Source organism: Stylophora pistillata, chromosome 10 (genome assembly GCF_964205215.1).
Source record: "Stylophora pistillata chromosome 10, jaStyPist1.2, whole genome shotgun sequence".
Lineage (NCBI taxonomy): Eukaryota > Metazoa > Cnidaria > Anthozoa > Scleractinia > Pocilloporidae > Stylophora > Stylophora pistillata.
In genome coordinates, this window is record NC_142528.1 from 5,653,147 (window position 1) to 5,680,664 (window position 27,518).

General features: G+C 38.6%; 1 protein-coding gene and 1 long non-coding RNA gene across 7 annotated transcripts; one reads left to right on the forward strand and one right to left on the reverse strand.

The window, feature by feature from the left end:
• Window positions 1-4,940: 4,940 nt before the first annotated feature.
• On the reverse strand, window positions 4,941-26,267 carry LOC148721541 (polyunsaturated fatty acid 5-lipoxygenase-like). 5 transcript variants are annotated; one of them, XM_088736013.1, is made up of 13 exons: window positions 26,234-26,267; window positions 20,321-20,384; window positions 19,946-20,020; window positions 14,051-14,408; window positions 11,549-11,687; window positions 11,101-11,210; window positions 10,285-10,483; window positions 9,860-9,966; window positions 9,289-9,543; window positions 8,802-8,908; window positions 7,378-7,480; window positions 6,655-6,873; window positions 4,941-5,569 (listed from the first exon to the last, which is right to left on the reverse strand). In XM_088736013.1, the coding sequence occupies exons 1-13, from the start codon at window positions 26,259-26,261 to the stop codon at window positions 5,336-5,338; spliced, it is 1,998 nt and encodes a 665-aa protein (XP_088592139.1). In that variant the 5' UTR covers window positions 26,262-26,267; the 3' UTR covers window positions 4,941-5,335. The 5 variants fall into 5 exon arrangements, with proteins under 5 accessions (XP_088592139.1, XP_088592140.1, XP_088592138.1 ...); XM_088736014.1 differs by lacking the exon at window positions 26,234-26,267 and adding an exon at window positions 22,681-22,717; XM_088736012.1 differs by lacking the exon at window positions 26,234-26,267 and adding an exon at window positions 20,462-20,510.
• Window positions 25,147-26,791, forward strand: LOC148721542 (uncharacterized). Of its 2 annotated transcripts, XR_015992465.1 has the most exons (3): window positions 25,252-25,453; window positions 25,731-25,923; window positions 26,272-26,791. It is a non-coding gene; the product is annotated as an uncharacterized LOC148721542 (long non-coding RNA). The 2 variants fall into 2 exon arrangements; XR_015992464.1 differs by having other exon boundaries at window positions 25,147-25,453; window positions 25,731-26,791.
• Window positions 26,792-27,518: the final 727 nt, after the last annotated feature.

Here is a 27,518-nt window from a genome sequence, read left to right on the forward strand (position 1 = left end):
ATCTCTCAGCCGCGGACATTATCAGCCGACATACCAGCCGTCCGAAGGGGTTTTCTTACTAAGTATACCATAGAAAACTGTGATTTGGGACCACACGGGACGAATTTCCAGAGTTTATTGGGTAAAAGTACTTGGTTTGGAGGAAACAAAGAGGACACTTTGAGCGCTGAAAACAACGACAAAGGTTTTATTTGATATCATCAAATTTTATTTTTAAAAATCACCTTAACTAACTGGTTGCTCTGTTTAAAGCCTTCGATCAGAATTCCGCAAACTGCTCGCCGAGAAGGAAAAGTTGCTATCAATCAATCAATCAATCAACTTTATTTAACGAGGGTGACACGTGACAGTGCTTCAACTGAGTAACTAGTGGCCCTCAAACTAAATTTGTAAAACAAAGTTAAGTAACAAAAGACATGTCGTAAAGAAAAGGAATTATAATAGGACTAACAATAGTAAAAACTATATTACACTTATAAAGATATTCTTATAATGAATATCTACAAACTATAATTACAATAAGAATACAGCTGGGATAGGTCGAGCGAGAGGAAGGTTATGAAATGTTGGATTAGCATAAAACTATGAATAAAATTAAGTTTCAGTTACGCTAAAATGATCAACGTCATTGTATCTGGTTAAAAAATGTAATTAAATAGCCTTTCTAGATGAGGTTACACATGTTACTTTCTCAAGGTTAATAGGCAGAGAGTTCCAGAGCCTGGTTGCGGACACGCTAAAAGTTCTCCCTCCCTCAGATACACGATTATATCTGGGGCAGACGACGTTTAAGGCACTGTACCGCCAACTGCGTGTGTGTAAATTTGCATTGCATTTAAGAAGGTCATACATGTAGCTGGGGCCGTTTCCTTGAAGGCGCTTAAGGACTAGTGAGCACTTATTGATTTTAGCTTCATCATAAAATGGGAGCCTCCCTAATTTATTGAAATTCATTTTTTAAAATTAATTTATTTGTCAGCTCCCAAAATTACTCGGGCAGCACGTTTTTGCAGCTTGAGGATTCTCGTTAAGTTATCAGCTGAGCAGTTTGACCAGATAGTTGACCCATACAACATTACTTGTTTGATAGTTTCTACCAAGTTTATTAATAATGCTAATAAATGCTATGTTTTTGCTCCAAGAAAATGGTAGCGTCAAAGTAATTCAATTTTCATTTAGTTATTACTGAATATATTGTTTAAGTGATAAGAACAAAAACAACTTGCAAAGTGAATGTGCACTCAAGATTTATGACAATCCTCGTTGTTGTCTACGATTTCGGTTTTCACTTGATAGTTTCTGCCAAGTTTAAGCGCTTTTAACTCTTTCTGTAAATTTTAACGAGGATTCCATGAAAGTTTTGATTCAAGCTGAGGCAATGGAAACAAATATGGTTGATGTACCACGAGTAAAAAAAAAATAGCTGGACGTTGTTTTGATCAGTGCTCAAGGCTCGATGTTGTTTTCTTCAGATTTTGCCGCTCTAGTCGCGGTGCGGTCTAGTAATGCTGATAAAAAAATTTAAAGTTAAGTTCTCGCAATCAAAATTAATAAGTGGTTAAAATTCTTCAACTGACCCTTGTTAAGCTGAAAATCCTCCGGAAAATTTAAACTACTTCCTGGGTTTGCAAACTTAAAAAACTTTTCGTCAAGATTATCAGATCGCAATCCCAGTGGTAGACCAATTCTGGCCACTGTTGCTTTCATTCACCTTACTAATAAAATAATTGCTGTCACGGTCTTCGCCTTTCTGGCAGACAGTTCATTCGGTTTCGGTCATTTTGATTAGTTCATCGCACTTTTTTGACAGTTTGAGTAGAATCAGTCACTTGATCACAAAATAAGATTAAATTTATCATTCTCTGGCAAACTTTAGTCATTTTCATGTCACATAAAAATGCAATAAAAAAAGCACACTTTCTACCCAATAAAGGGGGTAAGTTTCTAAAGAAACTGTGGTGTTGCGTTGGTGGAGGTGACAAGGTAATTTGATGTCATCAACTGAGTAGATAATGAAAACTGCTCACCGTGAGGGCTTTAACCCTTTTCCAGCTGGCAAAAGACCCTGTAATTTGGCCATACAAAACTTAAGCTCACTTTGTTTGTCGTTATATGAATTATCCCTTACAATATTTGCGGTTTTGAGACACCGTGGGTTCAGACTTTGGGGTCACGTGACCTAGATCACCCGCTCGTATTTGGATGCGTTCAAATCGATTCGTTTTCTCGCGTTTATAAGAGTTTTTCGAGCCATTTTCCCTCTACAGAAGCCCTCAGGACAGCATCATTAAGCTGGAATGTGGGTAGAGGCAAGCCTCTGAAAGAAAACAGAGGTGAGAGATGGTTACATGTGGACTGGACCACCAAAATGCTTTCATGCAAGCTTGGCGAGTTCACAAGTGAAGCCGTGTCTCTGGCCCATCTGTGGATGGCAACCAGAACCTACCAAGGCTTTTTGGGCCAGTTTTGAGTGGCAAAAGTCTCGATCGATGTGATATTTTGCTGGTAGGACTGGGTGGTCCGACACGATTCTAATAATTTGTTAGAATAGAAATTCGAATAGAATAGAATAGAATAGGAATTTGTTAGAATAGAAATGTTGCCTAAAATAAAATACAATAGAATAAAATAGAATAGAAATTTGTTAGAATAGAAATGTTGCCTTCTCGAGTTGTGGTGGAATTTCCCAGAACTCTTTTCGGTCATGAATGAGGCAAAGGTTGTGTTTGGGACACTAGCTTTCGTCAAAAGGAAGAACAAGGGCTAGCGGATAAAGTGAGAAGGCATTTTCCAGCCAAACAGCAAGATATGGCCCTGAGGTGTGTTTTGAATGCAAACTTTTGATTTCTTGAGCAAGTTTTTATCTTAAAAGATCGACACTTTTAGTGTTGCTCATGGAGCAGAATGCTGGATTTTTGGGATTTGTTGTTATATGAACCGGTTCACTGCAATGGAAATCGAGAATCATTGTGGCTGTTCTAGGCTGCAATAGGTGTCACATCAAACAGCCTTGCAATGTACACACTTACATAATGTTGTCTCTTAATTTCAACAAGAAACAAACAACAACAGTAGTGGGTGTTATGACTCCCATGTATGCGTGGCTTGCTAGAAAAGGGTTAAAAACTGACGTTTCGCTCTGCCTTAAAGCCTTTACGGTGGCCAGTTTACATTATCTACTCATTTGATGAAACCAAATTACACACTTTCTATCGGTTTGGTAAACCACGCCGAATGTTGCCAGAAGAACACGAGAAAACTTTGAAAACCAAGAGGCGCAGCCTCTTCTGAAAAAAATGCATTAATTTAAAGAGACCTTTCATATAGAAACTTAACTATTTCTATAAGAAAGCGTATGGAAGAGAAAACACCGAATAGAGCGAAAAAAAGAAACATCATTCCGTTTATCCTCGTCATGAGATCGAACCATCCTCTCCAAAAGCAAATGGAGTTTTGGTGCTCGCATACTCGAGTAATTGTTCAGATTATGTCGAGATACTTTCAGTTCTTATTTCCTCCAAAAGAAATAACAACACAGTTAAATAATTAATTTTGTGTACATTCTTGGGCATAGATCTGTTTTGGGCTCATTCTAGCGCTGTCTAATGATCGATATAATGGGTACGTACATGTAGAAGTACCATTATAAATAACTTTTAAAATTAACTTCTTTTCTGGCTCAACTCAAGTAGTTATTGGCCCGAAATTGGATTTTGTGTCTCGCATTTCTACGTGGAATCAGATAAATCAAAATTGCGAAACCTCCATGGTCGACAACAATGACTACATAGATTGGACTAAAAGAACTGTGAATACGTTTTTGATCAGTCCACTTTTCGATTTGCAGTGTGATAAAATCCAAAGATTGTCCTATTTCTTCCGTTCTAATTGAAAGATTGCGATACTGTGTTCGACGAACCAGCGATTGAAAATTGCATTCGTTAAAAATTCCATGAATTTAAAAATCCCTTGTCGCTGTCTGTAATGCGACTCGTGAGAGTTGCTGAGTTGGTCGGGTTCTCGATAATGTTTACCTTAAAAAAGACGCGATAAACCTACTGAAATAGAAAGTAAGCGAATTCTTTGCGAAATTGAACCTTCCTTTTGTATAATGGCAATTCTTATCTCGGTGGCTCACGGCCAAACCACTCGATAACAAAGCGTTCACGACCAAAGTTAGATCCGGTCGTACAATGAAATGCGCTTCCATTCTGTCCCAGGGGCCGCTAGCAGTGGCTACATTCTTCATGAATCCACTTGAACATACATCTGAGTTCTTCAAGTCTGTTCTTTCGATGTGTGACTGAAACAGTTTAACTGACGTAAGGCATAATTGCAAAATAAAACCTTTCAGAACTTGTTTAGTGACTTTCGCTTTTGAAATTCTGAACTTTCGTCTTCCGCTTTCAACATTTAATGACTCGGCAGATGAAAAAAAAAACAAAAAACAAAACGCAAAAGCTATAAATAGCCAGAACGATTTGTTTCAAGGATTGATTTCGAGAGTGAGGCATTGCTAAACAGGCTAAATTCAGCCTCCTCAAATTTCCGTCAATTATGCCAAACGACTTAGCAGATCAAACAAAATAGAAACTGCCAAAATGGACTGTACCAAGGTGCTGTACACTATAAGGTTTAACATCCCATCCGGACATGTTAGAGAATGGGAAAAAGTATTCCTAAATAGCTCTATTAGAGTTACACGGAGATTTTATTAAGTGCTTACATGATGCATTTAAAATTCTGGACAGTAACGTAGCTGTTTGTGCCGGATAACTGATGAAATTCGTAATAAAAACTGACAACATCGATAACAAGGGAGAGGGGATTCAAAGTTTAAATTGGTTTAAAATTTTCTGATTGCTGATGGGTAACTGAACGATACTTTAAATTTACGTAACATTTAAGATTATTAAATTTAATTGAAAACTTAAAAAAAGTTGCACACGAAATGATGGAATTTATTTCGTAAAGGTTACACGAGAAAGCTCTAAATGAAACTATCAGTTTGACATAAAAGTACATCGATCATTCATGATTCCCATCCGAGTGGATGAGTTGCTCCCACCAACATTCCACACCACCCAATGACCACACATTTCATTTTCATTTTTCACGATTGACTAAAACACACTTCAGTAACGCAACTCTACGCATTCTCGTCCTTAGAGCCTGCGATCTTTTAGCTCATAGTATCCATGTACGGCCCTAGCAAAGATTGATCAATGCGTTTACGTACCTAAACGGTTGCGGGCTCTAGAGACGAGAATGGACCCTAAAAGCTACATGTGGATCGCTTCTAAACATGCATGCATACAGAGAGTTAGCAAGAGTCTTAGCTTTGAATACCATTCGGTAGCCACCTTGGGATGAAATACGGATAGGTTAGATAGCCATATTTCTCTCGCTTCCGATTGATAAGCTGCATTTTTGGTTGGAGAACTCTCATCAAGAAACAATAGAAGTCATTAACGACCTTGGTCGCTTTGGGGTCTTCAAGTTCATTGCCGTAGTCAAATAAGGAATCGAAGCGGAATGTTCCCAATGAATTAACAAAGCTGGCCTCAATCTATGAATTAAAACGCAAAAAACAGGTCATTCAGCATCATATAATTACTTGTAAGTCTGCTTAAAGAACTGTTGTCATGATAAAAAAAATCGTGAGCGAAATTAACAAATGGTAAACACCACAACGTACACTATTGAGTTATGGATGCACGCGGGAGGTTGCTAAGCACGAAAGAAGCGTAAGAGTCGCGCGAGGCGATAGCCGAGAGCGACTCTAGCTTCTTGAGTGCTTAACAAACCTCCCAATTGCATCCATAACTCAATAGTGTACGCTGTGGTGTTTACCATTTGTTTTATAACATAACATTGTTACATTGTAGCTAACGAGTTCCCTCTTAGTTAATAAATCTTACGTGACCAGAAAAAACAAGCGCGCGCGGAAAAATAGTCTTTGCATTTGCTCACGTCAGCAGCGTACACCCATGGGCAAATGGGGGACGCTAAATCTTCTGTAGAGCGCGCGCTTTACTTTGGTTATGTTATAAAATAATTTAGTGAAGCATGATTGTTCCCAAAATTGTCTCATATCAACACTTAACAAACTAATCGAGTCCGAAAAATTGCAGAGAAGGGGAAAAGTGGCTTTGTTGAAGATCCTGATCATTGGAATTTACTGGATTTTCATTTTAAAAATTTAGGCTAAGACATGTTCTTATTCGCACTTGAAATTAAGACAAGGACTTCGATTACTGAATAACGACCCTCTTTAATACGACCAAATTGTCGTTCCCGACCGAATTCAATCGACTCAGTCTATTCTTTATTTCAAAACCGTAGAGCAAGTAATAAGCAGATCTATTATTGCATTGTCGTCATCCTCATTACCATATCGCTTCCTGAGCCGCTATGAGTTGCACCACAAGTCCCCGCAACATTCAGTCCGCTGTGGTAGACCCCATTTTGTCAATTCAATCCCCGTTACGATTCTGACTGACATCTGGGGATACAGCATCAATGCAAGGATCCAGAAACAAATCAAATTTTCTGAACTGACATTATTATTTAACCAGCGCTGAATTTCCTTACCATTAATGTCTCAAATACCCTTTCCTCTCAACTCTAAATAAAGCTTGGGCAAAAACTTACTGCTGAGGTAGCTCTGTTTGGCAAGCGGTAGACCGAGAATTCTCCATCGGCGACTCTGCTATCGTTATAGAGTTTTGTTGGCAGATTGGGAACGAACGCAGCGTAATCTGACAGCTGGTAGTTGACAGCCGCATGTGCAATCGTCAAGTGTGAGATAATGCGACTCACAATCTCGCAGAGCTCTTGTTTTGATCTAATAGTGGATGGTAAACCTTGAATCTGAGGAATGAAACAAATACTGATTATGAATAATGTTTCCAAAATACAGCAGACATATTCAGTAATGCACAGTAAAGTCAGGTGTGGAACGGAAACGCTAAGTAGCAGAATTCAGGGCAGCCTAAGTGCAGTTACAGTAGCTTAATAGGCAAGATGTTTAAATATCACTTCTTCTGAAAAGTGCGTCAATGTCTATATTTAACAATTATTCCACAAGCGCGCTTTGGATATGAGATGATGGATAGCCAACAAGGCGTGAAGCGCCGAGTTAGCTATAATCATCTCATATCCAACAAACGCGAGTGGAATAATTGTTTTATTAAAAAAAAATGCTCCTAAGATATTAGACAAATCTTCTCGACTTTATTTTATAAGAAGAAAGCGGATGTTACAATGTACAGATATTAGATTATGGTATATTGGCTCATAAACCATAACGGCTAAGCCAATAAAAAGTCTTGAATTGCATTATCCAATGAACTAGTTTTTAATAATGGTATTTACCCGTCCAATTCCACCATTGGGTCCCGTTCCTTCTGCTGATACTTCATTGACGTAAGCTTGAAGTTCTTCATCTCTGACTACGTCTTCTTCATCTCTGTAATACCTAAAGAAATGACATAGTATCACCACAATCATTCACGACAAGAAAAAGAGTTGAGCTTCTAGTTCCCCGATGGTTCCAACGACGCAGTTACAGAGAACTGATTTGTTAGTTAGGCCATGTCCTACAGCTATAAGTAACAAGCAGCACGGCAAACTACTAAGATTAGCAAAAAGCGAAAGCATCAGTCATACGAGTAAACTTGAATAAAGGTGGCTACTACTAGTTTTCTCGCGCCGGGAACAGGTCACTCTTGCGTCACGCGCGAGAGAAAAGTGCGAAAGAAGCGCGAGATTAAAATACGAAAATTCAAAACAAAGATGGCGGCGCGAGGCTTTTTCTACTTTTGTAAGAAGTTCACCTAACAGCGTGTATTTGATGTGGTGAACGGTCACTGCGTATGCAGGAGACAGAAATGAAGATAAAGAAGACGATTCTCGGACTTGAGACATAAAGGTTACTTCACATCTAAACGAAATATCCAACCGATACGATATCTTGCGACGGCAAAAAAAGGAGAACTCAAGTGAGGTAGAATCTGCCTGAAGTAGAAGAAGACTGAAACTTCAAGGAAAATAATATAACAGCCAGAAGTTGTGAATAGGTCCTTTAAGATGAGCCCGGGAGGCTGTCTTTGACGGCTGTTGAATGCTATTTTCTAAGCAGTAAACGTCTGTAAGGTGTTCGCGCGAACACACGCGATAGTTAGCGGTAGCTATAACAGATCATGAGCAAATGTCGATCCTACAGAATCCAGATTTTTAAATGCGCGACAACGCGCGTGGGAATTGCTAAACTCACGAAAGCTATTGCATGAAAACAAGTCCGGTGACCCTTTCTTTTTATAGTTCCAATATGATAATAGCGTTGAAAGGAATCATAAGAAAAAAAATAGAAAATTCTACTGAAGGACATTTGCGATGCGTGAAAATTGCCTTTTTCTAGATTTTCTGAAATTCCACTCCGTAGAATTTTTTTAAAATCTTTGAGCAAATTCCTTTTCAAGTGCTGAAAGCAATCACTAAAAATAATCCTTTGAAAGCGTTGCCATGAAAACTGCTAGTGACCAAATGACACTTATTTTTGGATAGCCAATGATTATATAATTCAACCCTGTAGAAGTGTTCAACTGGCCATGGTCAGTCTTTTTGTTGTGTTCTTTCAAAGTTACAAACCATCAAAAAGATGAAAACTGGTACCAGCCACCTTAAAAGGATGTTAAGTTTTGAGCTCAATTATCAAATACAGCTGAAAAAACACAGGTTCTAGTTAAATCTTTAGTCACCTTTAAATGTCTTAGAGAAAATTTAATGATTTCACTTACAAGTCTACGTAGCGTTTCACCATCCGTTCGATGACAACTAGGATTTTCAAACCATCGTCACGATAAGGAAAGTAAGGTAGGAGGTATCGGTTTGCAAGTCCTCGTTTCTTGTAAATGACGAGAAAAGACAAAATCCATAAGCCATTCCAGGCAAGAAAGACTCAAAAGCAAGCATCGATATACTGTACTTAAAAAGACGCGTTCAGACAGACCGACAAGATGGTCGTCGGACAGACAGATCATAGCCAGATGGACAAATAGACAAACATTCAGACAAGTAGGTACATAGATAAAGAGATGAACAGACAGACAGATCATAGCCAGATGGACAAATAGACAAACATTCAGACAAGTAGGTACATAGATAAAGAGATGAACAGACAGACAGATAAACAGCCAGAAATACAGACCGACGAACAGAGAGAAAAAGAAGAATTATCTGATTTTTTTTCGCAATTGGGATAACAGTGAGTAGCGAGGCCTTTACCTTAATGTTACTTCTGAAATCTGTGACTTCCCAAGTCGAAAATTCATGGGCATCACGGAGAAGTCTGTTAGCTCCGTCGTTTCCGTAAGCAAAGAGAAGATCCATAAATTTAAACTCGTCAACCAACGATGGGGCTCCGAACGTATTGGGGACAATCACTTCACGACAGTGATACTTAAGCATTTGGTTCAGCGGATGAGTGGGTGGTAGGGTCCTTTTTAAGGAGATACAGAATGGCTCTATGAAAAAGTGCACCTGAAAATCAGTAATGTAGAAAGAAATAGTTAATATTTTCCGTTGAAGATTTCTTCCCGCTCATAAAAGTATAAGAGCCTCTACAGTAAATATTCTGCCCTTTCGATGATATCCTTGCTTCTCGTTCTTTCGATTTACAATGCCAGGTTTCTTTAATCTCTGTATTTAGTTCCCGCTCATTTCCATTCCCGTCAGAAGAGCAATGCAATTGGGTGCATAAAACGTAATGAATTACTGGCGGAGATTATGATGATTACTTAATAAATCTATCAAAAGATAAAAGAAACTTACTTCTAAGCATAAAGTAATGTCATACCTTGGCAAGGTGCTCAACGATTTGTGAATATCCCAGATCAGTAATCTGAACATTCAGTTTTGCAATCATCCAGTTGTCCCCACTCTCTGGAGTGTAAACTTCTGAGTCTGGAGGAGGGAACGTTTTACAGAGTGTATGAATGATTAATATTCGAATCTTATTTTCTGTTCTCCGAATGTACTAATTTGGACGATTGTCTCAGTTTAAAATGGTTAGGCTTTATTTAGAAAGAATTTTGCCTTCCTGAACATTAAACGATGAAACTGCTGCCGTGTTTGGTTTTATTTTACGAAAATCGACAGGGCGTAAAAAGAAAGTAAATCAATTAATAGGTTTAGATAATCAATCAAATATTCGTTGTCAAAAAATATTGGTAAAAACTACTACACAAGAATAAGGTCTAAGTGTATGTAATTTCAACTTACCTGGTGTATAGTCCATTTGTATGGCCACAGGAACAAGTTCATTTTTTCTCCAACCAACCTTCTTCGATACGAACAAGGCGATAGGAGATAGAAAGTTCCACATCTTCCTTTCTGGATTATGGTCTGTAAGGTCCGGTGAACGAGGCATGTCATCACATAGCTCATAACGAAGAGCGTAGATGCGACCAAGCGCTATGGCCTGAAATACAAGGTCGCATTCAATTGAATCAACTGCTTTCATCGTTTGCAGATAAAGCTGTACGATAATTTTCTGACTGAAAATCTAGATATATTTCATTTTAAATTTAGCAACTGTGGAGCAAGAAAATCGGGAAGTGAAAAATTCTGCTTAACAAGGTAAGATTGTTTCATAACAAAATGTTAGAAAGTCTAAGAAGTATTTCACCAAACTTGGCATTTCTTGGGACATATGTTATTCTCTTTCCGCAATCGTTGTGGAAGTGAAATCTCGAGGCTGCTTTATTCAAAGATTTGGAACAAAAGCAGAGGGAAATGCCATAAATGTGTTTAGCATAAGAAGGTCTTGCCTTGAGAAAGAGACCTTATTCATTTGCCACGAGGACATAGTTTGAGTCTCCCCATGAGGAATTTAAAACATGCGTTCTGATGTTCTATCACTTAGCTGCAGAGGACTTGTGGCTAAGCTAAGTGAAAATCTGGTATGCTCAGAAAAAATTATTTTTGCAGCTGGGCTTCGAACAAAGAAAGGTGTTATTCTTTTGTCGCGGGCGTGGAAAATGCCTTTTATCCTGGAAACGTAACAAAAGGTTTTCCAAATGCATCTTGAAAGCTTACTTTATTCAGCGAATATCTTGACTTCGTAGCCTTTTTCACAGCACCATTCCAGTCAAATTCAGGGTTCAGCGTTTCTTTCAATTCGTTCCAATCCAGTCCAACTGCTGATCCTGTTGAAAAGTTATAAAAATTGGCGATTGGTATGACCAGCAAAGAACTACCGTGACAGCAACAAGTGTTCACTACAAAAAGTTCACTTCTTTGCGGAAAAATTCGACTCTGGCTTAACATGACTTTCACAATACGCGCCTTTGCTTATAGAAGAAAAACGCTTTTATAATAACGTCTATTCGCAGCATTTCTAGCATCAGTCAAGTCTAGATCCAGCATCCTTGGGAAGATCCAATTTTGAGATCCCAAGTCCGCTTCTTCAATTTTCCACTCCACTCTTCATCCCCCAGTGCAAATATTCTCGTCGTAGTATAGAGCAAGATACAAACTAGCTTACCCTTCCTGTGAATGGTGACTCTTTTGAGTGACATGGGGTTAGGACCGGCAAAACGCTGCTGAGTGAAAAATTTGTCACTTATCCATTCTGTTTTGTCGTTGATAAAAGCCTCGTGTCTGGACGGAAGCCTCACATACTCCTGAAAACATAATCAGTAAAGTTACACGTCGTAAAGTTGAGTTTGGATGACTGAGGTGTCGTCTGCCAACCAGTGTTAAAGGGAACAGTAAGCGCATTCAGAAAAATTTTAGATAAGGCGATCTCACTGGGCTCGCACTTAACACATCATTCCTGAAGAGAAAAATACCGCATATAATCTAGGTAGGAAAGGGCGCTTTCGCTCCAAAGTTAATACCCAACGCTTCAAATCCACGTTTGCAATAGGTTAATTTTTAAGTACGGTTTAGTTTAGTTCAATATATTTTAACATAGAGTATGTGTTTTCATCCTTTGAACTGACATTAATTAAGACTATATTATTATAATCGCAGAGAAATCAACTGAATGCTACATTCTAATCAAGCAGCACAGGGCGAAAACCGTAACCTGTGAGCCATGGAGTAATTACAATTATTATTATTATTATTATTATTATTATTAATAATATTATTATTATTATATTATACATCTTCACCTTCTAAATCTAAATCTAAATATCGTTATGTCGGCAAAATCGTTTAGGACATCACGCCAACTCTAAGATAATAATAAGTGAAGCTATACTAAATATACAACACTATTAAAAACTATTGAAAATTATTAAAAACTATTTAAAACTACCGATAAATAAATTTAAGTTAGTTTGCTTTTAAAAATACGGAGGGATTGGCTGGAGACAGTTTCTTTTGGGAGTTTGTTCCATTCAGTTATTGTCCTGGGAAAAAAAGAAAATCTAAAAATGTCTTTATGTCCTTTCGGTACAATAAATTTAAAATCATGGCTTCCTCGGGTTCTCCTTTCTTTGTTTGTTATCAAATAATCCCCCCAATCCCCATCTAGGAGGCCGTGGCACATCTTGTACATAGTGGAGAGCCTTGCATGTCTTCTCATTGTTTCAAGTGTGTCCCAATGTAGGTCTTGCAGCATTTCCGTCACGCTCGTTGTTCGATCGTAATTTCCAGTGACAAAGCGGGCTGCTTTCCGCTGTACCCTTTCAAGAGCGGCTCTATCTTTCTGGTAATGTGGGTCCCATGCGCTACAGGCATACTGGAGTTTTGGCCTCACAAGTGTCATATACACGGTTTCTTTCACTGACTTTGGACAATTCCACAGGTTTCGTTTGATAAGTCCCAGGACCTTATTTGCCCTAGATGTGATTGTTTCAATGTGTGGTGACCACCTCATTTTGTTATCGAGCATTACCCCCAGATAAGGGTGAGATTCCACTTCTTCTAGGATTTGTCCACAGAATACGTATTCTCGCTTTGGTGGATCTCTCTTGGTTGTAAAACACATGATCTTACACTTTGAAGGATTAAATTCCATCTTCCACGTTTGTTGCCAGTCTTCTAATCTAAACAAGTCCTCTTGGAGATCGGCTGTGTCTTCATCACAACAAATTGTCCCATATAACAATGCATCATCAGCAAAAAGTCTAACAGTAGATTTAAGAGTATCAGGTAAGTCATTTATATACATTAAGAACAGTAGCGGTCCTAAGACAGTTCCTTGGGGAACACCAGATGTCGTAACTACAGGGACAGATGATGCCCCCTCAATTACCACTGATTGGGTACGCTGTGTTAGGAACGATTCAAACCAGTTAAGTAGTGGGCCACGAATTCCGTAATAATCAATTTTCTTCAAGAGTCTGCGATGGGGAACTTTGTCGAATGCTTTTGAAAAATCAAGGATTGCGGCGGGAATTGTTTTGTTAGACTGGATAGCACTTGCTATGTCATGAATGGTACATATGAGCTGTGTTTCTGTTGATCGTTTCGCTCTAAAGCCATGTTGACAATCAGTGAGCACCCTATATCGTGAAAGATGCTTCATAACATGGCTATGTACAATATGCTTCGGATACCTTCTGTCAAATTTACTGGTTGAGTCTGAACTCAACCTAAATCCTTCCTTGAGGGAAGGGAAGTAAAGAAAAGGGGATGGGGGTACAGAGAGATTTACAATAAACTAGGCTCATCCAAATTTGTAAGAGGGTAAGTTTCTGAAGAAACTGTGGTGGTGCGTCGGCGGAAGTAACAAGGTAAGCCCTTCGTCATTCGCTCTGACGAAGGGCTAACGCTCGAAACGTCAGCTTTGAAACTCTTTACGGTGGCCAATTTACATTATCAACTCAGTCGAGAAAACCAAAATTACCTCATTTAGATTTCGATGAAATACAGGATAAGTGAGCTAGAGTTCAGGCTTAATCACAACATAGGGGAATTTCTTTAGTTTATACTCTGGTTATGGTAACTGTAATTTACATGGTCAAATTCAAGGGCTTTCTTAAATCATCAATGATAGGTTGGAAAGGAGTAACAGTAAAATTTCTGAGTTTACCCCAATTATTGGTTCCAGGCCCGTCTGGAAAAACTCTGATAGAGCCAGGTATTCCGACATGTGGTTAATTTCGCCTTGTTCTGCGGTCAAGTTTTCATACACTTCGCGAAGAGAGTTACTGGCTCGTGTCATTAGCACATATGCCGTGGTGTAATATGCCATGAAAGGATCCTTCAGAGCAACCGCTCCCAGTTCCTGTGCCGTCATATTCAACAGTGCGAACCCGTGAACAGCTGGGTCATATTTGTATGTGTAGGTCTCCTGGTTCTTGGCAAGAGAAGCTCTCCTCAGTAACATACAGGCAGGCGAGCTGACATGCTGAGGAAGGGAGACTTCACAACGCGTTGCTGATGCATGTCTACAGTTTAAGAATAAAATAATCAATCGACAAAATCTGGTATTATTTCGATGGTCACCGTGTGCTAATGCATAAATATCTCAGGCCTTTTCCTTTTGCGCAAGATAATTTCATTTGCAGAGACACAACAGAAGAGTCAAGAACTTAGTCCGAGCACCCGTGTCTAACAAAGTTTCAAATTCGGAGGCTCACGTTGTCAGCAGGCTAGTCAATAGGGAGTTTAAGCAAATCACTACGGCTGGCGCTGCTACGGCTACCGGAAGTAAAATTGTCCAGAAACGAGTCATTGCGCATGTCAGTGGTTCCCATCCAGCCGTAGCGGGAAATCCTTCTACGCGAGTGGGAAGGTTTCGGCGTAGTCTGTGGTACGTGAAGTTATCTCGCTTCTTTCTTCGCTTTATACATTCTCCTGAGCAATTTTAACTATTGAAATACACTTAACATCTTTAAAAATAGTTTGTCGGGAATATTTATCAAGCTTGCTGTCCCTTACCGAGTGAATCTGCCTTTATTTTTGCAACCGGGTTTGTCGAAGGATCGAGGCAGTGTGCACATGGAGAACGCAGCGAACGCAAGGAGAAATGCGTAAGTAGAAAGTCTAACTTTTCCTTTTCAAACCTCAAAGACTACTTGAAATTCAAATAGCTGAAGCCGAGGAATGACGAGGGTTATGAGGGACCGTGTAGAAACTTTGCTTTGGTGTTTATAAGCTCCAAACTCAGTGGCAATTTTACGACACGTAAGCTTAAATATTTTAATTCACTTATTCACTGTGCACAGGATCGTTTACAATTTTTTTTTCCAAACGTTGGAATCCCTCGTCCCTTTGAACGAAGTCATTTTGATTTTTTAGACGTGCAAAACCTACCGCGAAGACGCTTAATTTATTTATTTTAAACTTCTCAGCCGTACTAGGTTTGTAGTTCGCGTTGCTTAAGTTGAATTTTGGCGGGCTACGGCGACGTACTCTCCACAAGCCTCGTCAACCGCGATAGCCTTGGCAGCGCCAGCCGTAGTGATTTGCTTAAACTCCCTAATCACAGCTAAGCCGGTCAAACCGTTACTGCAGTGAAGGCATGCCCCAAGCTGGTCTACAATTCTTAAATTAAATATTGATAATAATGATTTTGATAATAATGATAATTATTATTACTTTTATTATGACTGTTATTATAACTATAACAATATAAAGACTTTTTCCGTCACACAGATGTCCATGGAGCGAAGTTTAGATCTGCTGGCCAAGTGCGGCTTTAAAGTTGGTTTGATGGGAGCTTGTTTAAACAATAGCAAAGCCAGAAAATTTAGACATAAATATATATATATATCTTATTAGACATTTTGTTGTGTAGTATCGCTGAGTATTTTACGAGTTGTGCCGTATTTTGACGAGCCCGTAGGGCGAGTCAAAATACAAATAACGAGTAAAAATACTCAGCGATACTACACAACAAAACGGCTAACAAGTTATTATTATCCAACACGCCAATCTGTTATTTCAGTGCGGGCGAATTTCACGGATATTTATTTACGGGGAGTGCGTGACAGAAGTATGCGAAGCGGAACGGAATTGTCGCGTTGTCGTGTTGCTATTTCTATTTTCTTCAACAAATGAAGAAATTTCCAGGTCGTCTAGCTGTTTTTCTTCGTTCAATTCATCTCATAAACTTGGATGTATATTTGCCAACCATTCTGACTCTTCGTCGTCGGAAATATCATTCAAATTGTCCGCCATTTATTTTTTCGTAACTACAATTCAATTCTTCGCTTGTGCGATGCGAGAAAACCTGTTTAACCGATATTCTAGAGTACAAATACCGCATGATATTTGTACTCGTCTATGGCGTTATTTGTACTCTACGAGGTGTAGTTGGATAATAAGATTAATTATTTTGTTTTGCGTTACGTTAAAGGCAGTCGCCTCTCTGAGGTTCTGTCTGATCATTTGAAAACTGCTCTTAAAAGTTCCATTTAAAAGACGCCCCTTTTCCTTTAAAAAGAGAGCAATGAACTGGAAAATTCACGAGCGCGAACAATAACTATTAACTGTCTCTAGTATTTTACTTAATCCTGTTGTAGGTTTCTTCTGCTTAGCATTTAATGATTCAAAATTTTATCAAGCGCCCTGTGACAGGTCTGCAATGTTAAGACTTTTTCTGTCACATGATGTCCATGGAGCTTTTCGAGACCAATGTTTTTTACTTATTATTTGCGAAGTTTAGATCTGCTGGCCAAGTCCAGCTTTAAAGTTGGTTTGATGGGAGTTTGTTTAAACAATAACAAAGCCAGACAACAACACTGGTAGCTACGTTTCCTACTGTTTACGAGAAGTGCGTGGTTCTTTAACTTCCCCTGCTAATCAGTACAGAGATGATGCATAAAGAAGACAGCCCTGAGTGTCGGTGGGTTCTGGGGCTTAAACCCTCCTCCTACTCACCCACGGTAGTCCTGTGCTCTACAAACATGACCTGGCAAGGCGTGGTCTTACACTTATCGTGCGTGAAATTATGCAGCGACTCGATCATTTCATTTCGTTATTGAGTCGAACACCTCAGTTCAATGACCAATTTTCTCTCTTATCTCATGTAATCTTATCTTTATATCGCAAGTGATATTGACAGCGCGTTGAATTTTACGCCTTTTTGACCTTGTAAAGCTCTCAAACTATTTCACCTGTTCAGATGCACAATATCAACTACAGCGTTGCAGCGCGTATGGTTAAAAAGCCATTACGCTAAATGTAACTTAATTAAAGACGTCAAATAAATGTTCTTTGTAAGAATAAAGGCTGATAGTTTTGTAATCGTTACGGTGGCCAATTTACCATTTCAACTTTGTTGATATATTCAAATTATTTCTTTGAAAGAAAACTGAGAAAAGTAACGAAAACAAAATTCCTTTGGTGGATAGACAGTACACAAGATTCCCAGTCAAATGGTGATAGTATGGTATCTATGGGTTAGTTGAAGCTGTCATTTTCAAATTCTGGCTTATGACTCTTAAAGTAAAGTTCTGTTATACTGAAAACAAGAAATGTTTCTTTTCATCGTTTTGGAAAATTTAGACATAAATATGATTAATTATTTTGTTTTGCATTAAAGGCAGTCGCCTCTACGAGGTTCTGTCTGGTCATTTGAAAACTGCTCTTAAAAGTTCAATTCAAAAGACGCCCTTTTCCCTTCAAAACGAAAGCAATGAACTGGAAAATTCACGAGCGTGAACAACAACTATTGAATTTCTCTAGTATTTTAGTTAATCCTGTTGTGGGTTTTTCCCGCTTAGCATTTAATCATTCGAGTATTTTATCAACCGCCCTGTGAGAGGTCTGCAACTTGCGGCCCCCTGAGAGAAGGTCGCGTGTAAACAAACGACTACACCACTCAAATGTGGGCAATAAAATGGGAATCTATCATCTTTAGGCTGAAATTTAACGTTTAGATGCCTCGACCACTGCCATTGTAAGTATTAACTTTCAGATTCGCTTCGACGTTGTCAAATCATATTCCGCCTTTTGAAGATTTCAATAGAATAAGTAACCCGCGTCCTTTGACTTAACAATGAACATAGAAAAAAAAGACCAGAATTGCATTGCATTCAACACTTTTCATAATCACTTCAAACTTCCTGCGTTGCTGTAAACTACATTGAAAATGTTTGCACAAAAACGTTTACTCTGAATGACGCCCGATGTTCGCCCACCAGCTCGTAGAAAAACACTAGAGCGTATCATTTCGAGTGTTGTTAGAATCTGTTTATTCAGTAACCAGTTCGAAATAGCTTGAAGCCATAAAATTTCACTTTCATAGCTTATGACAGCCTTAAATAATATAACTCTTTGGCAATGATAAACTTATTGCAAAGCAAAAACAGAAAGGACAAATTAAACCACCCAAAAAAACTAATTCAACATAACAACAGATCTGATAAGCCCTCATGACATAGCGGATGGGATTCCTTTGAAAATTACAATGACCTCGTTAGTTTAACTCCCAATCTGCATTAGGTGCTGCGCACAACATTAAACACTATCATCAAAACACCGCAAAGAGTAAGATATTTCCGTACCTCGATGCTGTAACAATGCCCCCAATTAATGTGACCAGAAAAGTCAAAAAATTCATTTCTGCGTTTCAAATAGGAGAGGTCTTCTATATGTACGGTATCAGCAGATTGCTTCGAGACGTTTACTTAATAGTGTTTTCAGGCTCGTGTGGCGTTCTTTATATAGGTGTTTGAGTTTGTATGTCTTTAATTATTCAAATTCATAACAAAGATAAGCCGAAAATTCTATACTAATTGTTGGCACATATAGACAATATCCACTTGAAAGCATTGTCATATTCATTCTGTTTGGTAGATAATTGAGTGGGATATATGCATTTTAAAATCACGTCCTCATCCTACAAGTTGAAGTTATTTGCACATGACTGGGCAATTCGAGATGCAAAGTTAGTTTTCCATTTGACTGCATTTCGAGTGTTAAAGAGAGATGTTGAATGCTCATCTGCAAAATAAGCGTCCTTGATGTTGGTCATGAAGGGAAAAAGGCGAGAGAAATTTAAGAACGTCTCCGGAAAAACATACAAGTCGTTTTTCTTCTTAGGTGTGTACTAGTTATGTGCTAGCGTACATAGACCTCCGCGACCTCCTGACCTTACCGAAGACTCGCAAACCAATATTTTTCTCACTTTGCATCAAAATTCCACTCGATGGAAGTTGATTTGATTGGTTTCATTAGCTAATTCTGGAACTGCGTTTAGTTGTTGCTCAACAGAGCCGGTGCGATCGCAGAAGAGAACAAGTTGAGTTTGAGCATTCCGAGTGTGTGTTTTTCTAAAACTTTAATAGACAGTAATTACTTCCAAACTTAAGTGGGCGTTTCCTGCTGCAAAAATTCAGCGATCGAATCTGTGATAACAACCTCAGCGTATCGATAAAGGAATAAAATAAAATATTTATTACATTTCGTAACCTTTAGTACACAATTTCCCTTATTATCAAGACGCGAAGATTTAGTTATCCTGTTCAGTGTTCTCAGCGAGTGCAAACGTTTGCGGAATCTGCGGCTGCGCGAAGGAAAATTCAGAATAGTTATTTCCCTTACAACAGCGACCGCGGCGTCGGCTTGTTGGCTCCTTTTAACTTGCCCGCTTTTTCGATCGTCTCTGCCGAATGATAGCCTAGCACAGGCTAATTTGCGTCTCACGCTTTATGTTGTTCGACAGAGATCTTTTAAACCACTTGAAGCAAACGACATGGGCGAATACATAAAGTGGAGTATGTTTTATAAGAGCTGAAAGTTTCATTCCACTAATTTATTCGTGTTTTTCTCGTCGCCATGTTCCCGCCAATAGCGTAGCCCCGCTTTATGCGTAGAAACCCACACACAACCCAAAATTCCCCCATTCGCTCTGACGAAGGGCTAACGCTCGAAACGTCAGCTTTTTTACTCGTTACGGTGGCCAATTTACTATTTCAACTCAGTTGATATAACCAAATTACTTATGTTTTTATAAGAAGTGAGCTTCTAAACAAACTGTGTTGCTATGTCCGGCGGCGGGGGGCGACAAGAAAGTATGAATTGGCCACTAAACTTGCACTCTGGTAAACCTCTGTGAAAAGATTTGACAGAAATCGTTGAGAATTCAAAAGAAATGGAATCGATAGCTAGGCGTCTGAAGTTCAAGTGAATTCCAGATTAAAGAATATTGATACTGCCTACTTCTGAGAATCTTTCAACTCCTCATATACCTAGATTCAAAAACTTCGTGTGCAATTCGATAAATTTATTTGGTTGTTTTCTGCCTTCCCTACCCTATCCCCGGCCTTCACTTAGTAAAAAATAAATAAATAAATAAATAAATGAATGGATGAATGGATGAAATTAATCAAAAGGAATATTTGTAACTCACTTCACAGCTGGAATAAAGCATCCAAAGAATGAAACCACGATCACCAGAAATTTCATCCTTGATTCTGTGGAAGACAATTGATTGCAGGGTAAATGACATAGAAAAACAAACTTTACATCTATAAAATTACCTATAAAGTACCACTGATTGGCGGTGAGCAACTGGTCTGCGGCATCATCTGTAAACTGAGACACGTAATGATTTGTATTTGGGTCAAATCGAATGAGCTGTATAATTAAATAGTTTTATTGACTAAATTAGCCTAAGTTATAGCAACATTTCGTCATCAAGGGAAACATCACTAATTATAGATAGAGGTACACGTGGTCTTTGATAAACGTTCCCTACAGTTGTTTAGTTACAGCACATGAGAGATGTTCGAACTTGTTAAAGACATTCTAGACTTAGAATTCAAAATGGCCCATGTATTTCAACCTTCTATGTGAGTTCCCTTCGTTGTAAAGCGACCGAGATACGAGATAATTTCCTTTTTCAGTAATAAACCAGTCTCGAAGTTGGATCAGCGCGTAACTCTTAACATACAGAAGATTTCCAATTAAAGAATCGAAAAAGGAATAATACTCATTGGAACAGAATACCGCTTCTTTTGAGCCCAGAATTATCCGAGAGAATCACTTTACAATATGTACTTTTAGTAGTGAAAATTGCAAACTTTTAGTTAAACATATTCTTGCCTTGGTTTTTCAACGTGGCATTGAATAACAGCCCACGTCCGTTAACAGATCAACATTTGCCCATGCCTTCAACTGACTTTCACATAAGCTATGAATTTTTCACTGAAGACTCCAGTCTACGACATAATTCAGAACTGACTTGAATGTTTCCTTACTTGCAACTGGCTAGCTCAGATGAGCATCACAAATCACGTAATATTAAGCCAAGCTTAAATAATTATTCGATCTATGAGAAATATATTAATAATTCGCAATCAGAAAAAACGCAAATCAAGTCTTTATCTCGTAGTTAAGAAACATCAAGGTAAACTAACTTCTGTGGCGGGTCGGTGCAACAGTTTCACTTTACAGGTTAGCAGATTTTTCAGGTGAGCGGATCTATAAACTGACTAGATAAAATAACTTTTCTCTTTTCGATTCTTCCGAAAAACTGGTTTTAAACGCAATACGTGTAAACTAACGCTTTTAAATAAATGTATAATATTAATGTCAATCACAAATCTTGTAGTCAAATAAATCTGTAACTAGGGGCCTGATTGCATGAGCCGAGCTGGCCCGGTTAGCCGGGCTGATTTCTTTTGTTTTCACGCTTTGGCGAACACCAAAACAAAAGAAATCAGCCCGGCTAACAGGGCCAGCCCGGCTCATGTAATCAGGCCCTAGGAGGCAACACCTATTTGCTAAGCGGAACATTGAATACAAGGTGTCTTGATAACAGTCGCACTTAGAGTATTTAATTAAGCACTTTAGCCTAGTTGGTTTTGGATTCTTTTAAGCGCAAGCGATCCGTCCGGGTCTAACACTTTGACTCTTAAATAAAGTTGTTCACTCATTTGTAAGCGTTGTAGAACCTCACGTAGGAAAGACACCACTGCACTTTCTGAAACATGCCAAACCTTCCAAACCGTTTTTTATCATGATCAGTGATGAATTAAGCGCTTAACCTCGAACAAGCACTCACTCCACTTAAAGAAATACTGACGTTCACAAGAGGATTTCGTGATTATCTTTCAATTTCTAAGTTTACTGTCTGTAGTAAGTCTTCGCGTTTTGTTATTATTTGTGTTTGTCTAAAATGGTGAAAAATTTGAGAAGCGCCCAGCCTCGAATAAGCGCTTACGCTCTAGATTTATAAATTTCATTCGCACCAATGGCACTTCCTAGAATAAATACGGTAACAAACGTTAATAACTCAACGCAGTCCAGTTTACTTTTTCTGCTACTCATCTCTCGGGAAACGCTCCAAGATTGTTAAAAAGTTTACGCGTTCGTCTGCTCTTAGATATCACAACCTTTAAAAGAAACATCGGGCTCCCGAAAACATTACGCGCTAAAGATCCTTCTTTGACATTGCTTTTCCATTTACATGTTGTAAAATGGGTCCATTACGCTTAAAAAAGCGCCATCAGATATCTCATTGTTGAAAAATTGATTTGCTAGTTTTAGGGAATGGAAGCTTGTCAGTGATATACGACCCATGTGCTCGTCATCTTTTTTAAATAAGCTATTTGGAATCGATACTTTTATCTAAGCTTTGCTCTATCAGTAGAGAACTTGTTAGAAATTCACTTGGAACATAAACACGATTAACTTAAACACGTTTAAATGTAGCTCAGTGTGAATGAGCAAATAAAGACCAAGTCAGTGCCAGGGGAAAAATCATACCTGATAAAATTATAGTCCACATAACAAAACCTCATTCAAAGCATCTAGCAAATATTTTTTCACAACTAAAGATGAACTTCCATCGCAAAACGACTTGATGTGCTCTCTTTCCCTTGCCGGACTACTCAGACTCAAACAAATGACTTGGTTTTAGTCGCGAAAGGAGCACACCACATAAAAAACAAACATTGCATTAACACATGGTGGATTTTTCATAATGCTGACGTTGTCGCCTGCTAACAGCTTACTTCATGCGCCGAATGTTTCCTTTGGCACGGCGAAACTCCTCATTTGTGAATAATCCAGTTTAGAGAAAGGAATCATCTGTAACAATAAACAAACACAGATAAATTTGTTGATATGGAACTTTTTTAATTGCAGAACTATGCCACGGCTAACTGATTATCATAAAAAAATTACTCTGACTGCTTACGTATACGCTTGCATTCTAGTCACAACCAGCTGTAACAACGGAGAGCAAAACGATAAAACAGTTTTGATTTAATTTTTAGCGGAGCTAATAGCGAGCAGCGCACTGTCGTAACTCCAGAAGCAAAAGAATACGATAACCAATAGAGGAGAGAAAACTTAGTCGTGACTTTGGCTGTTCGTTTGTACGAAATTATGACGGAATATACATGCAATTTTGTCAACACGTGAATTTGTTGTTTATACTCAAAGCAAATGAAGATTTGTAGGATTACCAACGAAGGCTTACATAACACGCAGACATGAGAGTCCTTGTGAATGAGGCGCAAATTAACAAATTCGTTCATCGCAGCTGTCCCAAGCTTTAAGGTGGTCTCTTGGACATATAATACGATACTGTATCTAATGTGCGATCTTTGGAGATTGTATGCAGGGGAGAAATTCACTCTAAACCTAAACACGTGTAGGTATACTGCTGTGATGTGCAAATAAAAATCACTTCATTACAAGGGGGAAAAACGGTCTGATAAATTAACTGACGTGTACGTAAACCTCCGTCTGAATTATCTAATATAAGCTACACGAATGGCGCCGGATTGATTTGAAATTTTTTTTTTTGTTCAGCGAGACATTTGTCGGTCGGGAATGAGTAAAGCCGCGATACTGACTTTTCTCTGGCCTTATTCCATACTAAATAAAACCTCCCTCCCTTCCCTAACGTACTTCGTAGACTCAACCGTACAGTGGAACCTCGATTTCGCAAAGTGCCCAGAGACTGGAGAAATTGGTTCATTATATCGAGGGTTCGTTATGTCGAGGTTCTGGGGCGTACATTTTACTGTAACTTTAGCCGGGCTGAAACTGAAGTATCGTCCGTTATACCGAGGACTTCATTATATAGAGGTTCGCTAAAACGAGGTTCCACTATATCTGTTCACCCGCAAGTATTTTTTTTTTTCTTTTTTCACGTACTTTACTAGTCGTGTGGATGTTTTGATGGTGAATCGAAGAATTCGTGCTTCGAAGAGGAAGCAATCAAATTATTCGCGACACAGGTTCCTTATATCTAGAATTTTTGAAAACGGAATTAGCATGATTGCCTTAAGTGGAATGTGGCCTCTAAATCATCAATGGTTCCGTCTCTGAACTTGATGCTTTCTTGTTCTAAGCCGTAACATTTAGACTCAAGCGACTGATTTTCTCTCAATTATCCAAAAGGAATTCATATAAATATGGAATGATACTACGATAAAACTAATTGGGTTTTTCATGATATTGACATTGTTAATTGCGAACAACTTACTTCACTAGCGTTTTGTGCCGGACCTTTTTTACAACTTTGGCCAATTATCCTGTAGCTAATTCAGTCAGTTTGAAATGAGATATAATATCAGTCACACTTAACATACGCAGGGACAGTTACGATGTGGAGCTCCCTCAATAAAAGAAATATCCATTTTAGAACTAATGATGATTATCTTATAAACGACTTCGGCTGTTATGTTCCAGTGACAACCAGCTGTAACACTCTAACGTAGGGCCAATAGAATTTCCCGAATTGGCCGTTTTTTTTTTCTCGAATTAAGTTTGATGGGAAACAAAATCATGCCACGTACGATTTCCACGCGCAAGCGAACAAGCGTGTCCGCGAAAAAACATCAGTTACTCCTGCTTATCTTTCGCAGGTCAAAGCTAAGTGTATAATTTTCCTCACTTAATTGCGATCAAATCTCTGTATGCCTCTTCTATTTGAGCTCTAACAAATATAAACGCTCTAGAGCGATAGACGCTTCCAGAACTGTATTTTTTTCGATTGACAGTATACTACTAGTCTGTTTGTTCCCATAACTGATGACGTGTAAGTCAAAGTTTTCATTAACGGTAGAGGTGGGATAGGTGATCCATGGACGGAGTGAATTGTTTTGTCTGCATATTAATCAATGCAAACGATTTTATCTACTCACAAATGTTCCAAACAACACAATTTGCCCTCGCCATATGGGCTCCATCAGTTCTATTAGCCTTTGAAAATTTACTCGGGCTAATAGACGCTTCCAGATCTATATCTTTTTCAATTGAGTGCACTATTGGTCTGTTTGTTTCCATAATTGCTGATGCGTAATTCAAGTTTGTCATTAACATTAGTGGAGGTGTGACTAGTGATCCCTGAACAGAGTTAAATTTTTTGCCTGCATATTTCTGCAGTTAATTAATCAACGCAAATGATTTATTGGTGTGGGATAAATACTACTCGCAAACTAAGTTACTACTCGCAAATTGTAGTGTTTGTTCCAAACTACAATTTGCCTTTTCCTTTGCCTCTGCCTTATGCTCGATCAGTTTGGTAAGCCTTTGATAGTTTACTCAGGCTGATTTATTCTAAGTTGTATTCAAAATCATATATTACTATCCAAACGAAGCGAAACCGCTTGCATTTCCGACCTCACTCGGTCAAAACTAATCACCAATCCAAAACTCTAAAATGAGAGAACAAATTCATATATCACCTGAGAATTTAATGCCCCATGAAAGGCAACACAAAGCAAGCATGTTTGAAGATAAAAGCCCCACGAAAATGAGATTCATGTGCTCGCATTTCCTAATAACAACCTTAAATTTAGTTGCAGACATATACATTCTTCATGCTGTACAGTCAAATCAAAGCATCGAGATTGGATTGGAGGCTGCAGTGGGGTGATTTAAATTAAGATGAAAGTTTTTCTCGCCCGTGAGAGAAAGAGAGAGCTATTCCACTTAATCAACTTTTTTTCATCATGGGCAAGAGTCCCAGCGTTCTCTCCTTACGCCTGCTGGGTAGGTTCATTACTCTTAGTTGTTATTTCTGATTTGTTGAAACCTCACGCAGTAGTGGAAATATATGAAACAAATACACTTGTTACAGAGTCGCTTTGTGTTTTGTGTCCATTCGGCGTAAATGGAATCGCAGTCAGAAAGGAATTGTGAGAGCTTTACGATCGTCTAACAGAGAGAAATGATCTATAATTAAAGACATTAAACAAACGGATTTAAACAGCTCTGAAATGCGTTCCGATCCTTGCGCTTTTTTACTATTCTGTGCTATTGATCGCCCTCTGAAAACTTACTTGACAATTGTTAGTCTTACCCAAATAACTGGTTGCCATTGTTTTCATTTGATTTAAGAGCGTTCACTGACCTTCTGTGTTCGCCAAGTGTTGATTTGTCTGTACGATGGAATTTCTTTCCGCCCTTCTCAAAAGCAGATTGCGAAGAAAGAAATCATGATGTAAGTGAGAGGTTATACATACACACTTTATTTAGAGAGGGTGGTACGGAATAGTTGAAGTAACTAATAAACTTGTGGCCCTCTACTTAAAATCTTCTAACAAGCAATGTATGTTGAATTCTAACACAACTATCAATAAAAACTAGGAATATATCTAATAAGAAGACGAATTACGAGTAAAAATGAAATGTAAGTTGAGAGCAAATGATGAATCATATGTTAGACTATAAAATGATATAGTTTCTGTTGTACCTTAAGAAGGTTGTTTCTATAATTGTTCTTAAAAGATTCTAATGACACAGAATTCCTGAGTTCTAGACTTAAGCTATTCCAAAGGTTACAGGTAGTGACTGCGAATGATCTACCGCCTTCGGTCATACGATTAAATCTTGGGCAAATAAAATTAGTGTTGCTATATCTTGTAGCACGATCATATTTCTGACTATTAAGTATCAAAGAGCCTTCAGTATATAAGGGTACTTCACGCTTGATGCGTGTGTACGCAACGCAGTATTTAGCTATTTTAGATTCCTCATAAAAAAGGAGCCACTGAAGTCTGTTGAACAGCTTGACACTAGACGCTTGGTTGTCAGCATCAGAAATTACCCTGGCTGCTCGTTTCTGCAATCTTAAAACACGACCTGGACTCTCTTCGTTCCAGCTAGTCCAGATTGAGCTGACATAAAGCAGGACCGATCTAATCATCGAGTTAAAGTACAATAAACTTTGTGTCATGGGAAGACAAGGTCGTACTTTCTCAATATTCCGATTCGCAGGGACAGCTTTTTACATAGTTTCTCAACTTGGGAATTAAATGCTAGTTTAGAGTCAATTTCAAGACCCAGCAGTTTAACACTGGGGACAAGTTCAAGTTCAGTTCCATTGATAGTTAAAGCCATCTCGTAATTTATCTTTGAGGCGAGATGCTTACCAGTAATGAGTATAGCTTTGGTTTTGCTTTCTTTGATCGGTAGTTTATTGGAAGCTGCCCATTCGGCAATTTCAGCAATTGAGGAATTCAGGCTCTGCTCTAGCCTAACAATTGAGCTGTAATTCGCACAGGAAGTCAACGTTGTATCGTCGGCGTACAAATCTATCGTAGATTGATTAAAGGTTCTTCATTGGCGTTCGAAACGGTTTGTCA

Bases quoted from the DNA above. Each gene is read 5' to 3' on its own strand.
- LOC148721541 (XM_088736012.1), bottom strand. From the start codon at position 20,498: ATGATGCCGCAGACCAGTTGCTCACCGCCAATCAGTG. The intron at 10,484-11,100 runs GTAAGCTTTCAA...CTTGTATTTCAG, and splicing joins CAAGATATTCGCTGAATAAA to GCCATAGCGCTTGGTCGCAT. The intron at 6,874-7,377 runs GTAAATACCATT...TTCATTCCTCAG, and splicing joins CCAATGGTGGAATTGGACGG to ATTCAAGGTTTACCATCCAC.